The following is a 15,741-nucleotide window of genomic DNA, read 5'->3' as shown; positions in this document are numbered from 1 at the left end:
AAGTCAAGACGAAAATGTAACCAAAGTTACAAAAAATCTAATCAATGGTAGTAAATATACTTAGATAATACCTAGGGTACCTATTTTATTATGTCTGCAAACCAACATTTAATATGACGAAATTTTAAAGGCCGAAATATCCATGATTATTAATTATTTTTACGTTTTTCTTTCAACTGCGAGAACTAATCACTAACTAGACGTGAATTTAAATTCTTTACTTGCCAATACTTGTTTAGTTACCCAGATTAAAGGTGAAACAAAATGTATGAAAATGGACCTTGAGGTATCGCCTTAAAGGACATAATATACAAAAACGTATTTACATTCGGCAAAATAGAACTCATAAAAACGAGGGTACTGAAATAATCCATTTAATTAAACTTCCAATTTTATAATTTTTGTAATTTTATAACACTTATATATTTCACATCAAGTTTTTTTTATGAGTTACTTTTCTACTTATTTCTTTCCTTTTTTTTCTTATAATTGGAGGGTATCCAAAATTATTCTGATTCTAAGCTGCATATTTTTGCCATTTTATTATCCAATAATTTTGATGTTGGTTGGAATTTGTTCGAAATAAAGAACTAGCTCCCCATTTAAAAAAGCGGACCCTTTACGACATAAATTATAATACGGCTGATGGTCCGTGCGTCCGTCGTAACGTGAATGCTTTCATTAAAAATAATCATGTGGTTCTACTATTATAAATTTGTTTTCCGTTTCCGTCCAACATCTTTGTTTCTTTCGCTTGTCAGACTTGCCTGATAAGGTTAGTAATTGTGTAAAACTGCAGTAAAACTATATTTTTTTTATATAATTTCAGTGGTAAAGTGAATATTTATTGTGATTAAGTTATATTGCTAATATTTACCTAGTTATTATCCATGAAAATCATTAATTTGTATTGTAAACTCTAGTCAAATGTGATGTCGTGTTTCCGACCACGCTGTTGAAATTATGTTTTATCTTTCAGGACATACAAAATGCAGCTGCACATCAGAGGACAGTCGACGCACGTCTTAGACGTAGATGGACAAGATTCCATTGGCCAGATCAAGGTAAGGTCCAAAATTTGTCTTAACAAAACATTGCAATGTGACCACTCGGTATGCAAAATGATGCTGAAGCCCTTATCTGTAGTACTACATACATAACTAAGTATAAATTTTCCACTAATCACGTTGAAATATTCAAGTGTTTGCATGGTAATGTTCGTGCAATGGTACACAAAATGTTTCATTACTTTTTATTATCATTAAAAATGTTTACTGAATAAGAAATGCTACGTTACTGAAAATTTTTATGAGGACTCATTTATTAACGTAGGGACAAAATAATTTTGACATGAAACATATTAATTTTCATAATATCTTACAGATATTACTATGCAACAAAGAATATTATCATTAACAGTAGGTAGTCTTTGTAGGTTATGACTGCTTTTTCTCTAACAGTGTTTATAAGTGTATGAATGGAAATAATAAGAGCTATTCTATACAATCAATTCATCTAAATTTTGCTATGTATACACCTATATAATATTCCACTAAACTAAATAAACTTAATTTTTTAAATGGTATTTACAAAAGTAATGAGTATGTGATTTCATTTAGGAACAGGATGTCAAGAACACCCAGTTTGTACTTTGATTTTATAATACAGATCTCATTCCTGTGAATACAGTTGTTAAAAATTTCAATAAAGGCAACATTCATCATTATTTTTTCTGATTTTAGGAGCGCATCCGCTCTCTTGCTAACATTGAAGGTGAGGATCTGACCCTGTCGCTATGTGGTGCTCCATTGGACGACTCCTGCCTTGTGTCAGAACTCTCCTCTGCTGAGCTGGACCTCACAATACCCCTGCTTGGTGGTAAAGTGCACGGTTCTTTGGCTCGTGCTGGTAAGTTGTACAATTCATTAGTTGAGTGGTTTTACCATAGAAGCACTATGCACTGACTTATGCTTTATAATATTACAATAGAATGACCTTATAAATTATAACTGTACCTATGTACATGCAATCTGATTAAAGTAATCATCAAATTTTGTTTTACATCCTACTACATGGAACTTTGATTACATAAATATATCACTGAAATTCACATAATATATAATCATTTATCATTGTGCGGCCTCCCATTTGTGGCCTCTTGCATTTATGGCTTATTAAAAATATGAACCATAGTAGTCAAAATGCCAAATTGCATTACACTATGCACTTCAACTTAAAGTTGATAGACTCATCTTCAGCTATTTTTATGATGTTTGGAGTTCCGACTGCAATTGTAAACAATTTACATTTAATTACAATAATAATTTTCATGCTAATATAAGACCCAAAAGGTAACATCATAGGTTTTAATTCTAATCTAAAATTATAGGTAAGGTCAAGGGACAGACACCCAAGGTAGAGAAACAGCAGAAAAAGAAGAAGAAGACTGGCCGTGCCAAGCGTAGGATCCAATACAACAGGAGGTAATTATTTATTCTATTTTTCTTTTCTTCTCTATAAACTAGGGGTCGCAAACCGGTATCCCGGATTTCGAAAATACCGGAATACCGGACCAAATTAAGAACTTTAAAATACCGGTATTGATTTTACAAATACCGGGATTTTCGGTATTTTCGGTATTTTATTTTTATAAAATTCAGTACAAATGTGTGTAAAATTATTAATTTTTCGAGTTTTAAATCGCAAAAATTTAAGCTGCTTGCAATTTCATTCATTCGTATAGGCGTATATTCTATAAAGAACGAGCAAAATACATGGTTTATGGCTATATTGCTACTTTTGTTTTGTTCTAAGCATAGTAGTGTTAACTGTTAATTGTTATTTTAATAGAACTTATAAGAAATATTTTTTGTTCTTTAAAGTCTATCCTCATTATTCATACACGTTATTTATCTAAGGACGGAGCATTGCTGTGATAACAAGTCTGTTTCTTAGTGCTGACGGCATGGCAGCCTTCGCAGTGCGTAGACGTAGGGCCGCTGTGATTGGCTAATATTGTGATATATCTTGAATCTAGTTGGCTGTTAGATTATCAAAGCTGAACAAACAGCAAGGTGTCAGATAAACAAAGCTGAGAAACATAACAGGGGGAATTGATGTTAAATACAACCTGTTTAAAAGCCTTGAGCTGCCTACAATAATGGCCTGGTATTTCGCGGGGTTTACCGAAAGGCCGAAATTGTCCTTATTTACCCTATCTACAGCTGCGGACACACAATCGACTTGCTCCTGAGAATAAATTTGCAAGTCATCAGCACACAGATGGTACGCACATTGAAGATTTTGTGTTAAGAGGTTTATGAAGATAGAGAACAATAATGGGGAGATTATGCCGCCTTGAGGGACGCCACAGTCTATATCACGCCAGCTAGACGAAGAATCGTCTAGGCGCACCAACTGTACCGTGGGCGAGATCATAAGGTGGGAGAGGTTTGTAAGAAGAATGTTGTGACTGACTGTATTGAAGGCGTTGGAAAAATCAACCAAAGCCAAAACAGTGACATTGGAATCCTCCATGCCCGCCCTAATATCGCCAGTCACTTTGAGGAGTGCAGTAATATTACTATGGCCAGGCCTGAAGCCAGACTGGAGTGGGCACAGTAGGTTGTTTCGGTGCACATGCTCAGACAGTTGCTTGCGAGCACAGGCCTCGAGCACTTTCAACAGAAAAGGAGAATGGATATGGGACGGAAATGCTTAGCAAGTGATGGGTTAGGGATTTTAGGAAGAGGGATAGCAATAGCTCTCCACCACAAAGACGGAAAGATACCATTGCTGAGGGAGGCGTTAATGATATGGGACTTGATTGGTAGAAGTTGGTCCAGGATAGAGATTATCATGCGATGACTGATGTTGTCACAGCCAGTAGCATTGGATTTAATGGACAGTGTGACTTTTCTAATTTCACCCAACGGCACAGAAGAAAAATGAAAAGTATTAATGTTAGGCCTGGATAGACCCGCTAAGAAATCCATGGTACGACGCCTAGTTTGGTGATCAATCATGGTAACAGATGTGAAATGTTGATTAATGTCATCCAGACCAATAGTCACACCGTGGACATCAATGTTTTTAACTTTGCCAATACCCAGAGTTCCGAGGAATCTCCAGATACTGGCTGGCGAGTAAGAAGAAATATTACTGAGAATATGTCGGCGTTTAGCATTACGTACCATCTGGTTACACCGATTCCTTGCAGCCTTAAAAAGGCACCAGTTCTCCTCCGAACGATCCCTTCTGTGCTGGCGAAAAGCCCGATCCCTTCGTCTCATCGCCATCCTAACTCCATGTGTAATCCATGGTGCAGGAGGACGTTTTAATTTAATTTTCTTTAAAGGGGCCTGGGTATCAAAGAGTGCAGTGATAGCGCGGTTAAAAATTGAGACTGTATCGTCAACAGAGGTGGCTGCCAATAGGTGATCCCAGTTAAAGTTAGCAGCATCTCCTTTCAGCTTATCCGCATCAATGCGACCAAAACTACGCAAGTGCAATATCTTAGAGGGGAACTTGGGAGGTTTTAGGGCGTAAGATATGTAGATGAGATCATAGTGAGTGAAGCCAGGAGCGGGAAATTGACCGTGGGAGAAAACAGGGAAAGGAGCAGAGGAGAGGATAATGTCAAGCCAAGTGTCGTGACCATCCATATAATGGTGGGTGGCTTGCAGTGGTAGGACATGCAGTTTAGCAGAATCAAGGACAATAAGGAGTTTACGAGATCCATGATGATCCACCCGTGATGATGTGATGAGCATATTCTGATCTTATAGATTCCAGAACTGTTTCCAGACTGGAGAAGTAATCAAGAGATGGGGGACAGTAAATTACACCTAAAGAAACAGAAATTTCGCATAAGCAGAATAAGAAGCAGAGGAAGATATTACAGTTTTATATTTCAGGTCGCTACGTAAATATATAGCGACTCCGCCCCCTCTCCTGTCAATTCGATCATTTCTAATCAAAATGAAACCAGGGAGGGGGTAAAGGGTAGAAGGAAGGTGAGGTTTGAGCCAGCTCTCAGAAATCAGAACGGCATGAACGTTGGCTTACGAAAATAATCTCTTTTACCTAACCATTAGTGGTTATTGGTGGTTACCTAACCATTACAGCTTAGGCTGTCATTAAAATTTGACATTTAATTACTAACTTAAATGTATATTTCCTATTTTTCTAATGTTTCCTCAAATACCGGAAATACCGAAAATACCGGAATACCGGAATTTATTTTAGGTCAATACCGAAAATACCGGTTTTGAAAAATGGTCCGGTATTGCGACCCCTACTATAAACCTAGTAGGTCTTGTCAAATATTTTTAGGTTATAGGTATTATTAATTTATATACTGCCTGGATGGTATAGTTGTATTATGCAGTACAACACCACTTAGAGGCCCAAGATTCAAATCCAAGGTGGGACAGTCATATGGGGTTTTTCTAGTATTAGTTGGGAATCTAGAAGTTGTATTGAATATAGCGATAGGTGACTTCCCTGTTAGATTATAGAAAACATGGAAAAAAGAGGGTATAGTGGTGGCACTTCTGCCTACCCTTTCGAGGATAATGGTGTGATGTTTCTTTTTGTTTTGTATTTTATGAACAAAAATACAAAAGCAGACTGAATCAAATACATAAATGAATGGCTATGGTTCTACAATGTACTTTTCCAATAAGTTCCTTATTGTTCCTAGCTTAATGATTTCCAGTAGACTAGTCTCTTGATTGTAAAATGGAACCACTGAATATGGTAGATATGATGTATTTTTGTTTTTCTGTTCTTTTAATATTTATATGAGGAATTCAAAATGTTCTTAGTCATATATAAGGACGACAAAACTATATTGTTTAAATAGAGCAAACATAATATGTGATTTTATTCATTTTCAGATTCGTGAATGTTGTACAGACCTTCGGCCGCCGCCGTGGACCCAACTCCAACTCGTAGATTTATTCTTTGTAAATAACATGCAAATATAACATCTTTTTGCACCAAATAGTGTTTTTTTTTAGAGCACACTTGATATTTTATTCCTATATTAATTATAGTTATTATTGTCAATAAGAATACATTGCCCTAAGAACACGAATACCTCCAGTGCACAAGGCGTGCAGTATATTCTGAATTTATTACACTTTCTTTAGTTTTCGCGATCGGCTATCTGCCTGATATTTAGTTCTTCGCAAGGATTAAATCCGCAAATAAATGGTGTCATACAAACCCATTCCATTCCATTTCTTGGAAACTAGCTAGGGCGCCCCAGACTTTTTTTAACCTGACACGTTAGCGTGACAAAGGTCTGGTTATTTATACAAACACCAGATTTTTGGTTCAGCGCTTTATGCGGTCGCAACCTTCGAAAAATTAAGTGACCATGTTGGGGGCATCCTGCTAACGGGTTATGGACCTCGGCGCGTTGGTCGACCTACTACGACAGAACTGCGGTCTTGTAGAGTGTAGTTCCAGCCTAATGCCCAAATATAGGCTGTTACTTCATTATTATAGCGCGTTATATATTTTCAATTCAGTTTCAACAGATGGCGCTGTTATTGAACTGTGACCTTTATTATTCTGATTTTTGCGTACCTATTATTATAAAGCCCTTTGTTTTAGTTTAATTCACAGGTCGGGGAATAACATTTTTAATTAGTTTTGCGTTTCGAAAATACACACTTGTTGCTTATGTGCCCGTTAGCCTTCTAGTCGACAGGCACTACTGAATTAAGTAATACTTACTTTAGAAACAGGTTCTTTTTTCGGTAAGGTGCGTTTGGGTAAAATCGTATAACGAGAAAATACCACAAAACTATAATTAATTTTTAGTTTAAGCTACATAGGCACCGACGCTGTGTCTTTTTGGACCGCCCTATATACCTACCGTGCTGTGTGCAGTAAAACAAAAAAGGTGGATTTTGCTCTTCTGAACACTGATTGGGACTTTTATTTGATTTTGTGAATCTTATCATACTAGCTTTAGAAGCGTTAATAGAACGAAGTCCGGACTGACCCCGCGAACGTCCGATCTTTTCTAAGGGTTTTAAATTTCCATACAGGTATCACCTATTTTTAAGGTTACACAAAGAGAATTGGAAGATGATTAAATTATCACATAAAGTAGCATTAATAATAACCAGTTTCATGTATAAAATGCCGGTGTCGCTTCAATAATTTGAGAAAAAAATATTTTCGAGACTCCTCGCAACACACCGACAAACCGTTCGAAATTAGCCGAACGCACCTTAAGTATTTAATTTTTTATTGCCTCAGTAGGAAAACGGACAATTGTCAATCCGTCGGGATATGCTGTCACCAGAAGATCCAACAAGGAGGGCTCATGACTCCCTTGCATAATAATAATTGTTCGAAGTGTTTCTTGAGACGAGTTTTCTGTTCACATTTAGCTTTATTCATTTGGCGTATGATTTGTTTTAACAAATAAAAAATAAAGGAATAGTCAACAAAAGTATTTATTTCATACAAATTTTGCTGCTATAAGGAACAAAAGTGTTCAATGCTCACACTGATTCACCGTAAATATTTTCGATTGTCTTAAAGTAGGTATGTTAAATACATAAATTCACTTATTACGCAAATTCTTTTTCATCCAATGCCTGAATAATTAGCATTTTGATGGTTAAGGATACAAACATTAAGCGTGAAATCACTCATTTAATAAGTTAATGGCAGTGGTTTCTATTGTGTGAAAAAGCTCTTTGTATCTGACAATATTCGAGTTAAACGGCAAGACAAACAATCGTATGCGTTCAACATTCCATTATGGCACTGTGGCATCGACATGTCACTAATATACAAAAAATCATAGTCACTGATCTGTAATGCAAAATAAATAAATAGATACGCAAAATGCGTAGTTTAATATTTTTAGTTAATATTGATCACATGTATGCTCACGAATTCTATGATATCAACTTTAAAAATAATATTCTAACTCCCACTTAAACATAATTCCAATTACGAAATATCTATATCAACAGATCTACCGACAAAAAAACTTCCATTTATATACAGATGACATTAAACGTAGGTAGGTAGGTACATGTTTGACCAGAATGTTAAATCAGATCTTGTAAATAATGCACAATATACATTAAAAAGTTAGGAAATAAGGAGCATTAGAGAAGATTTAATTTTAATGTATAAGTTGTTAATGGGTTTGTGAAATTAAAAATGAAAAGAAATGTGTACCAATTGCAACATATCACATAAAATAGAGGTTACTCGTATCCGTATATAGCTGGTTAAATTAAATGGAAATAATTTTATATCAAATTTTCACTCGGTGAAAAAAATGACTAAGGCCTATAAGTTGATATAGGTGTTTGTGATGTAAAATAAGCAAAAGTCTTTGTAATGTAAACGTAACTATGATTTCTTATTTAACATATCTCAAAATAATCTAATTGACCACAGCCACAGTTATATAGACCTATACCTATCTAAACACAAATATTATACGATAAATACAAGAACTACATAATTAAGACATTGTAAATAAATTACAATGCGTATTCGGAACTATAACTCAACGAACCTTAATTAATAACAAATATTAATAAGATTACAAACCCTAATTCTAAGTAAATAAGTATCACTTCGTACAAGTAAGGCACATACATTTAGTTACAATTTCTCCAAAAGTGTATATTGTAAAAAACACTCGTTTCGCACGCTGATATGCTATAATTACCTTATAATAAAATTTTAGTCTTAAGTTATGCACCACTTTTAAGTATAAAGTTAGGCACAAACATGTTATCTAATCTAAATATTAAAGTACATTTTGGCTTCAGATCATCTCGGGCTACTAATTTCGACAAAACTGCTAATCTTACTTTTATTATTCGAGTCTTTGTACTTTTTAACTTCTAAACCTATATTTAAATGCATATAACTGACTTAACTGATCCTTTGCTAAAGCTACATCCCTCGCAGTTTTGTCAATGATACACTGTTGGGAATGTCTCTCTAATTTTATTATAATTTCATATTCGAGGTACGGGTAGTGAGTAAAATATACACAGTAATTCCAATTAGACAACACATTATATAAATATGTTACTTATATGTACGTACTGAAAAGGACAGTGGCTTATTTAACTCTCATATTCATAAACGAGATTCTAGAAATCTGTATAAAAATAACCAATTTACGTATGTCAGTCATTCATGAATAAAAGAGTAGCTAGGTTAATTGGATGAAAGTTGGTCAATTTATATGTAAAATCCTTTTGTTAGTACAAACGATATTTCCCATTGATCTTAACACGTAGACTTAATAAACTTACATGTACTAATAGGTATATAAAACGAATGCCAATTATATTATTATCATTTTCGCACCCGGCATAAGTTTTAGACGCTTGTTCATTCTTTAGTACATTCGACTTCAGTTTAGGCACTTCACATTTTAGCACCGGCGCACAAACATTGTGTTACCATGTTTATTATAATTTCATCTTAGTGTTCAAACTTTGGGAGATGAATTCAATTTGTTGCGAGATTTTTCCCACCGGCTGATCCTGTCCACTGGGTAGCACATCACGGCAGAGAACAGAAGGAAACCACCAGACACGTAGAACGATATGTCGTAGCTCTTAGTGCGATCGTAGAGCATGCCTGAAAGAATAAAAGTCAAATAATTTATAAATTGTATGGTTAAGACAATTTTTGTAACAATCTGCCGCTACGACTTATGAGTTATAAATAAATAATTAAGTAATACATTTAAAAAAAATTAAACCACATCGAGCTTGAAAAACCTTCAGAATAATTCATAAACATTGTCATCGAAGCGAAGAAATCCCACTCCTAAATGTAAATCGTAACAGGCACGGCAGCTTCTAAAGTAACTAGATACACGACTGGTCCCGAAACGGGAATGAATCACCGTGACGTGTTCTATTATGTATATTAGATCTCTATACAAGCGGACGCTATAACTCTTTACTATTTTTACTACTTTGTTATCTTGGCAGACAATCATTCAAGATCTAGTTTTATGTGTGCGCCTTCTGCAATTTTATTGGCTGTACAATGTGCCAAGGTCGTGCTAGTCTTCTGTATGAGAGCTGCAATGATGAATTGGTAACCAAGTTCCATAATTTTATTGACATTCTCAATAATGTAATGTTTTATATTACTGCAGTGTACGTTACACTAGGTCATTGTTCAATAACTATGCGGGCAAACACGAAGGTAGGAATTTGGCATTGCGCCGATAATCTAGCAGCTAAGTGCAGAAATAGCCGAGCGCCAGTCATTAGGTAACGCGCTGTAAAAGTTACATCAGTTATCGCTTAATAAATTACTGAACCGCATTATTGCACGACATTAAATTGAAAATAAAACGTAATCATTGGAAAATGTTCTGTAATTAAGATACCTACCTACCGAGGCCACTGTTGATGTTATCGTATGGTTTCTTTTTTAATAATTACACGTGCTTTAGGGGATCTTATATAAATATTACAATAAGACTAGATTTAAGTTGTTTGCAAGTATATTCTTGGACTTACCAGCAATAGGTGCTCCCAACAAGGCCCCTAATCCTTGGAACAGCAAGAACAGTCCAAAACTGTTGGTTAATTGCTCCAGACCGAGATACTCCACAACCAAAATTGAGCGAAGAGATGCGAAGCATGCTAAAAAATCATACATACAGTTTAATAATTGTATGTTGCTAATTTAATTTATAGAATAATTGTCATGTTTTTAGATTAAACTTACCAACAGCAAGACCGAAGACCGCGCAGTATGCATATTGGAAGACAGTATCGTAGCAAAGTCCACTCATCATCGTAGCAATACCTCCAGCAGAGAGAGCAATATTATTCAGCCACAGCGGAGACATTTTTGGCATAGATGAAACGAGTCCGCACATCACACGACCGATGATATTTGAGACTCCAATTGCCGATACCAACCAACCAGTTAAATTGGCATCCATGTTATTCGCCTCAGCTCTTTTACTCACATACATGTAAGGCACAAAGAATCCCAACATCGTGAAAAATCCACTTAAAGCGAGGATAACAAAGGTCGGAGATCGGAAAAGACTGACGTCCAACATAGTGGCCAGTGTCCTTCTAACAGCTTCAGGACAGAAACGGCATTTGCCAGATGTTTCCTCCTGAGCGTCCTCTTTAGTAGGTACATGCGTGACAGCCAAGTGATATCCGAGCGACGTACGCGAAGTGTACTGCGGTAATCTAGTTAGACTGGCACCAAAAAATATATCGTCTCTGTACATGGGCCTTGCTACTAAGTCGGCGTGAGATCGACGGTGATGGTGGTGATGGTGGTGGTGTTGCGTAGGAATTACTTTCACAGCAGTACCAATCAATGGCTCAGTGTTATCAATGTTACTGTTGGAATCCTCTTGCTCATCTTTTTCCGCGACGGCCGTATCAATGAACATAGGTTTATTACCAAGCGTATTCTTTAACGTTCCAGCATTAGCAGACGATCGCCTTCCAAGGTGACTGTTGCTCAGATGGGAGTTACTACCGCGGAACACTTCTTCAGCTGTTGGGTAGCGCGTGTTGTTTGCGACTCCCATCCAAGTGTGGGGGCTGACTTTGTTGGTGAAGTTGGAAGGCATGCATATTCCGGAATCAAGTTTGCTGTGTAATTTAAGCATCGAGTTTAGTTTTTCGACCGCTTCCTCGTGTCGCCGAGCGGTGTCGTCTTCCTCATTTTGATCGGCAAGGGTCACTCGTACTGGTTTGATAGGTCTGAACAAAGCACCAAAAATGATGCAAAGAAGAAGTAAGCCTGAAAAAGAAATAAAAGTTAAGTAAGATTGTAAGTAATGGAATATTAATATTTAGTGTTTTTAATTGGTAAAACGTCAGATTAGAAATCATATATTTACCTGCATGGACAATGACTGTAAGCCTCCAACCGAGACCTTCGACCAGTTTGCTGGTAAGAGGGGCCATCAGGAATGTACCGACACCAGAACCGCATAGCGCCAGACCAGTGGCTAGTGCCCGCCATTTCTCAAAATAGAATCCCACTGTCAATACAGCAGGCATGTATATCATACATAAACCGATACCTGAGAACAACAACAATAAACATATTGAATATTTTATCATAAAAGCGTGTGTCGTGATGACATAGTTTGTTATTTTGTTTGTTCATACTAGTTGCAAAAGTAGTAAACCTTGCTTGTTGTGCGAAGTTAATTAAATATAAGCTCGTATTCATTGTTATATTGCATGTGATAGTTTTGCATATAAAGACAATATAATCGCGATGAAGTTATTATTTAACCTTGCAATTTAAATCTCTAGTGAAAATAAAACAAAAAAATGTAAAAGACGTAACATAAACATAAAACTAGGGTTCATCATAATATTGCGCTAAAGAAAGGTTACGAAATCGGCTCGCAATAACTGTAACATTGTTGAAAACGCTGCGAGACGAAGTTTTGCAATTCAATATCGAATTAGATACAAGGAATATTTGCATTATAGTAAGTACTGTGTATAACTTACCTCCACCGATGCCGTACACCAGATAAAGAAATTCAACGTTCGTAGCATAGTAAGAGATGGCGAAAGCAGCACTCGATATCAAACTTCCAATAATTGTAACCATTCGGAAACCGTACCTGCAAAAAGTAATTTAGGGTTTAAAACAAGTCTGCAGTAAATACGGTAAAACTGATTGATAATAATTTGATATTTTATTAGGCAACACTGTAAATATACATTAAAATAACAACAAAAGGCTAATTGATTTGAGTAAATTACGAAGGCTATTTTAAATGAAATCAACATAACGGTTGATATAGCAATGAAAATTCTGATATTTATTTTCCAAATATACCTTATTTATATAGTGAAAACAAACGCTTACATTTTTTATAATTTTAAGTGTACTATATATATTCAAATTTCGTACTTATTAGCCAAAGCAGAGACGAATGGTCCCGCCAGGAGATAAAACCCGGCTAGCAGAGAGTTGACCGGTGCCACTTGCCCTTCGCTAATCTGCAACAATGGAAACATAAATTACAGACTGTTTAATACAAAAAATATTAACAAAGGTTATTTTTTAGCCGCCGACTTATTTTCTTATGCAATTTAGATGTTAATGACAGCATCGGAATCTACATTACAGCAAAATTTTAAACGCCACATCCACTATTTGACCTTGAACTCCTTGGCACGATTTTCATAGTTGTGAAAAACTTGGCACACTAAAACAAAAAATATTTTCGACGCCGTTTTCGAGTCTAATTTCTCTCTGCATGAATCAGTTTCTTTACACCTATCACATTTTTTAATTGGTACGTAAAATAAACACACACCTTGTATCCATGGTAACAATTTTTCGCAAAGCTTGTTTTCTTTAATACTGTGATAAGGGGCGAGCATTATAACAGGCAAAAATATCAATTCCAATTAACGCACGTGTATATTTTACATTATTTTTCAATTTAAAAAAACACTTCTTTTAATTTATCGCCTGCAATACCGTTTCAGACCCTTACTTTCATTAAAAGTCTATACTATGAGAGTAATGGTAGCGCAGCACTCTTAAACCTTCGTTCTCGCGTTCGTTAAGGTCTTATGATTTGTTATACATTTAAGGCCATTGACGGATCTTATTTATGCCGTTAATTTAACAACACTCAATGTAAAGTCACTTTGCTGAATTGACCGTACGTGCTTCTAGTACGTGGAAGTAATTCGCTACTTCCCAGAGCCGAATTTCCGGCGATACTCTCGTGTGACTCAGTGGCCTTGAAAACCAATGACAGATAAGTGACACTGACAGGTTCATGCAACTTGCTAGAGATATTTAAATTTGAAAATCAGACGTACGGTGCTTGGGTTTCGAAGGACAACAAACGCGGAGAGAGAATACATAATTAGGTAACACTGTTGTTACCACAGAAGGAAATGCTGCAATGAAAATAGAAACAATTTGAATTGTTAATACAGCAAAGTGTCAGCTACTAGTAAATAGTAAACGATTTGATTACCTAATCGAAGCGTATTCATGCGCAATTTAAATTGGCGGGTCTGAAGTTAATAAACAGTGGTGTAGTTTTTATTTCAACGGCGAAGAAGTAACAACTGACACTGAGAGTATAAAGCTGATGAAAAGAATACAGGGAGACCTTATATGCCATATCGTGGGTAAAATAAATCACGTGCTTACAAAATAGTAATATATGAAAATAATAGGATTTATTATCCAAGAAATTTTAAGCAATGTAGAGTCTAAAAGTTTGTTGAGCAAGATGTTTTTTTAGAGTCTAGAGACCCGCTAAGAAAAATATATTAATATATGGCACCAGGGATTTAAAATGGAGACGAATTGTACTTATTTAGGACATCATGAGGCGCGTCCGAGAAGAGACGCTATATAATAAATATAGACAACTCAAATGGAAGCCAAAATTAAAATATAATTTTAGAGCATGTCCGGAATAACTAACTGTACCATCGGCAAATAGTATAAAACTTGTTAACTACACAGTAAAACACATGTACCGTAACGGTTCGCAATGTCTAGACACGTCTCATTAACCAGTACCTACCAGAGATGTACTCAGATTTTATAAGTGTAACTTAAAATACTTATATTGTTTATAATAATTGTGAGGAAATCTTATGCAATAACGTTGCATATTATGTAGTTTAAATTGAGAATAAGTTCCGTCTGTTATTATAAAAAATCTTTGAATTTCCTTTGCTAAATATAAAACATACTAATGATTTCGCTATGGGAGGTCATAGTCCCGAGCATAGGTCCTAAGTCCAGACCTTGTTAATACCTACAACATTATTATGTGTGGTCCTATTTACTTAACCACGATGCATAGACCATGCCTCCGTCGTGCCATTCGGTATGTTTGACTAACGGAACCGCACATTGACTTTGAATTCCGATGCTTCTTATACAAAGGGTTATTTGTTAAAATAATCTTGTATGGCTAAAATAATATGGTAAACATACTGCGAAGAGTTGATAAATGTATCCAGGGTAATGTTATTTGTGCATCGGATTGTTTGTGCGTACTGATTGTTATAAATCTCTACGAGATTGTTTGCAATTATTGTCAAGTTGAAGCACCAACTTTTATCTATTTTCGATATAATTACTCTGCTAATTTTTAATATCCACGCTGATAAATCTTTTACTGCGGGTTAATACCATACTCAGTGGGAGTTTGGAATCATATTAAGAATAATAATAATACTTTTTCGGATTGCACTATTTTCAAATGATTTATATCCGTCTGAGCACCCGCTGCGCTATCAAGGTAGTCAATTAGATATAGATTTCATACTAATTATTTTCTAATAAACTGTAACAAGGATATTTTTATAGCTCTACACATAGCATAGTATGATGGCTAAAACATTTTCCTTAAGTATTAATCTTGGTCCACAGTCGATCACAGTCACAATATAAATATTTATACAGATTGAAATATAGTTTTTGGTTTATTATATTAAATGAAGCAATCCTCTAAAAAAAGATATTTATTATTAAAACATTCATTTGCGTATTAATAATATATCAAAATGAAATATGTTGAATAATACCAAGTATTGAAATCGAAATTGCATTATTTTAGAGCTAGTTGCAATATCCTGTTCTAAAATCCATTTAGTTTAATTTTGCCTTACAAACTGCCTATTCCCAAACTTGCTAATGAAGTTAGGGGCTGTCCCTAGGTATTTC

At 35.4% G+C, this 15,741-nt stretch overlaps 2 protein-coding genes across 4 annotated transcripts in view; one reads left to right on the top strand and one right to left on the bottom strand.

Moving 5' to 3' along the window:
- The first annotated feature begins 571 nt into the window (after nt 1–571).
- Nucleotides 572–6,007, top strand: LOC115440852. Of its 2 annotated transcripts, none has more exons than XM_030165344.2 (5): nt 572–775; nt 980–1,064; nt 1,743–1,908; nt 2,390–2,483; nt 5,901–6,007. In XM_030165344.2, exons 2-5 carry the CDS (start codon nt 990–992, stop codon nt 5,956–5,958), a joined length of 393 nt encoding a protein of 130 aa, XP_030021204.1. In that variant the 5' UTR covers nt 572–775; nt 980–989; the 3' UTR covers nt 5,959–6,007. The 2 variants fall into 2 exon arrangements, with proteins under 2 accessions (XP_030021204.1, XP_030021205.1); XM_030165345.2 differs by having other exon boundaries at nt 772–831.
- Nucleotides 6,008–7,460: 1,453 nt separating this feature from the next.
- The window catches only part of LOC115440820 (monocarboxylate transporter 7), a 35,322-nt gene continuing 27,041 nt past the window's right edge, over nt 7,461–15,741 (bottom strand). For both annotated transcript variants that reach the window (XM_030165294.2, XM_030165295.2), the window contains exons 4-9: nt 12,943–13,031; nt 12,534–12,649; nt 11,906–12,091; nt 10,759–11,805; nt 10,548–10,673; nt 7,461–9,648 (exon numbers count right to left, since the gene is read on the bottom strand). In XM_030165294.2, coding sequence (XP_030021154.1) covers nt 9,497–9,648; nt 10,548–10,673; nt 10,759–11,805; nt 11,906–12,091; nt 12,534–12,649; nt 12,943–13,031 — 1,716 coding nt within the window. In that variant the 3' untranslated portion in view covers nt 7,461–9,496. The remainder of the gene's footprint in view (nt 9,649–10,547; nt 10,674–10,758; nt 11,806–11,905; nt 12,092–12,533; nt 12,650–12,942; nt 13,032–15,741) is intronic.

Source organism: Manduca sexta, chromosome 19 (assembly GCF_014839805.1).
Source record: "Manduca sexta isolate Smith_Timp_Sample1 chromosome 19, JHU_Msex_v1.0, whole genome shotgun sequence".
In the NCBI taxonomy this organism is placed as follows: Eukaryota; Metazoa; Arthropoda; class Insecta; order Lepidoptera; family Sphingidae; genus Manduca; species Manduca sexta.
Note: the sequence above shows the minus strand (reverse complement) of the source record. Positions and strands in the feature narration are given on the sequence as shown.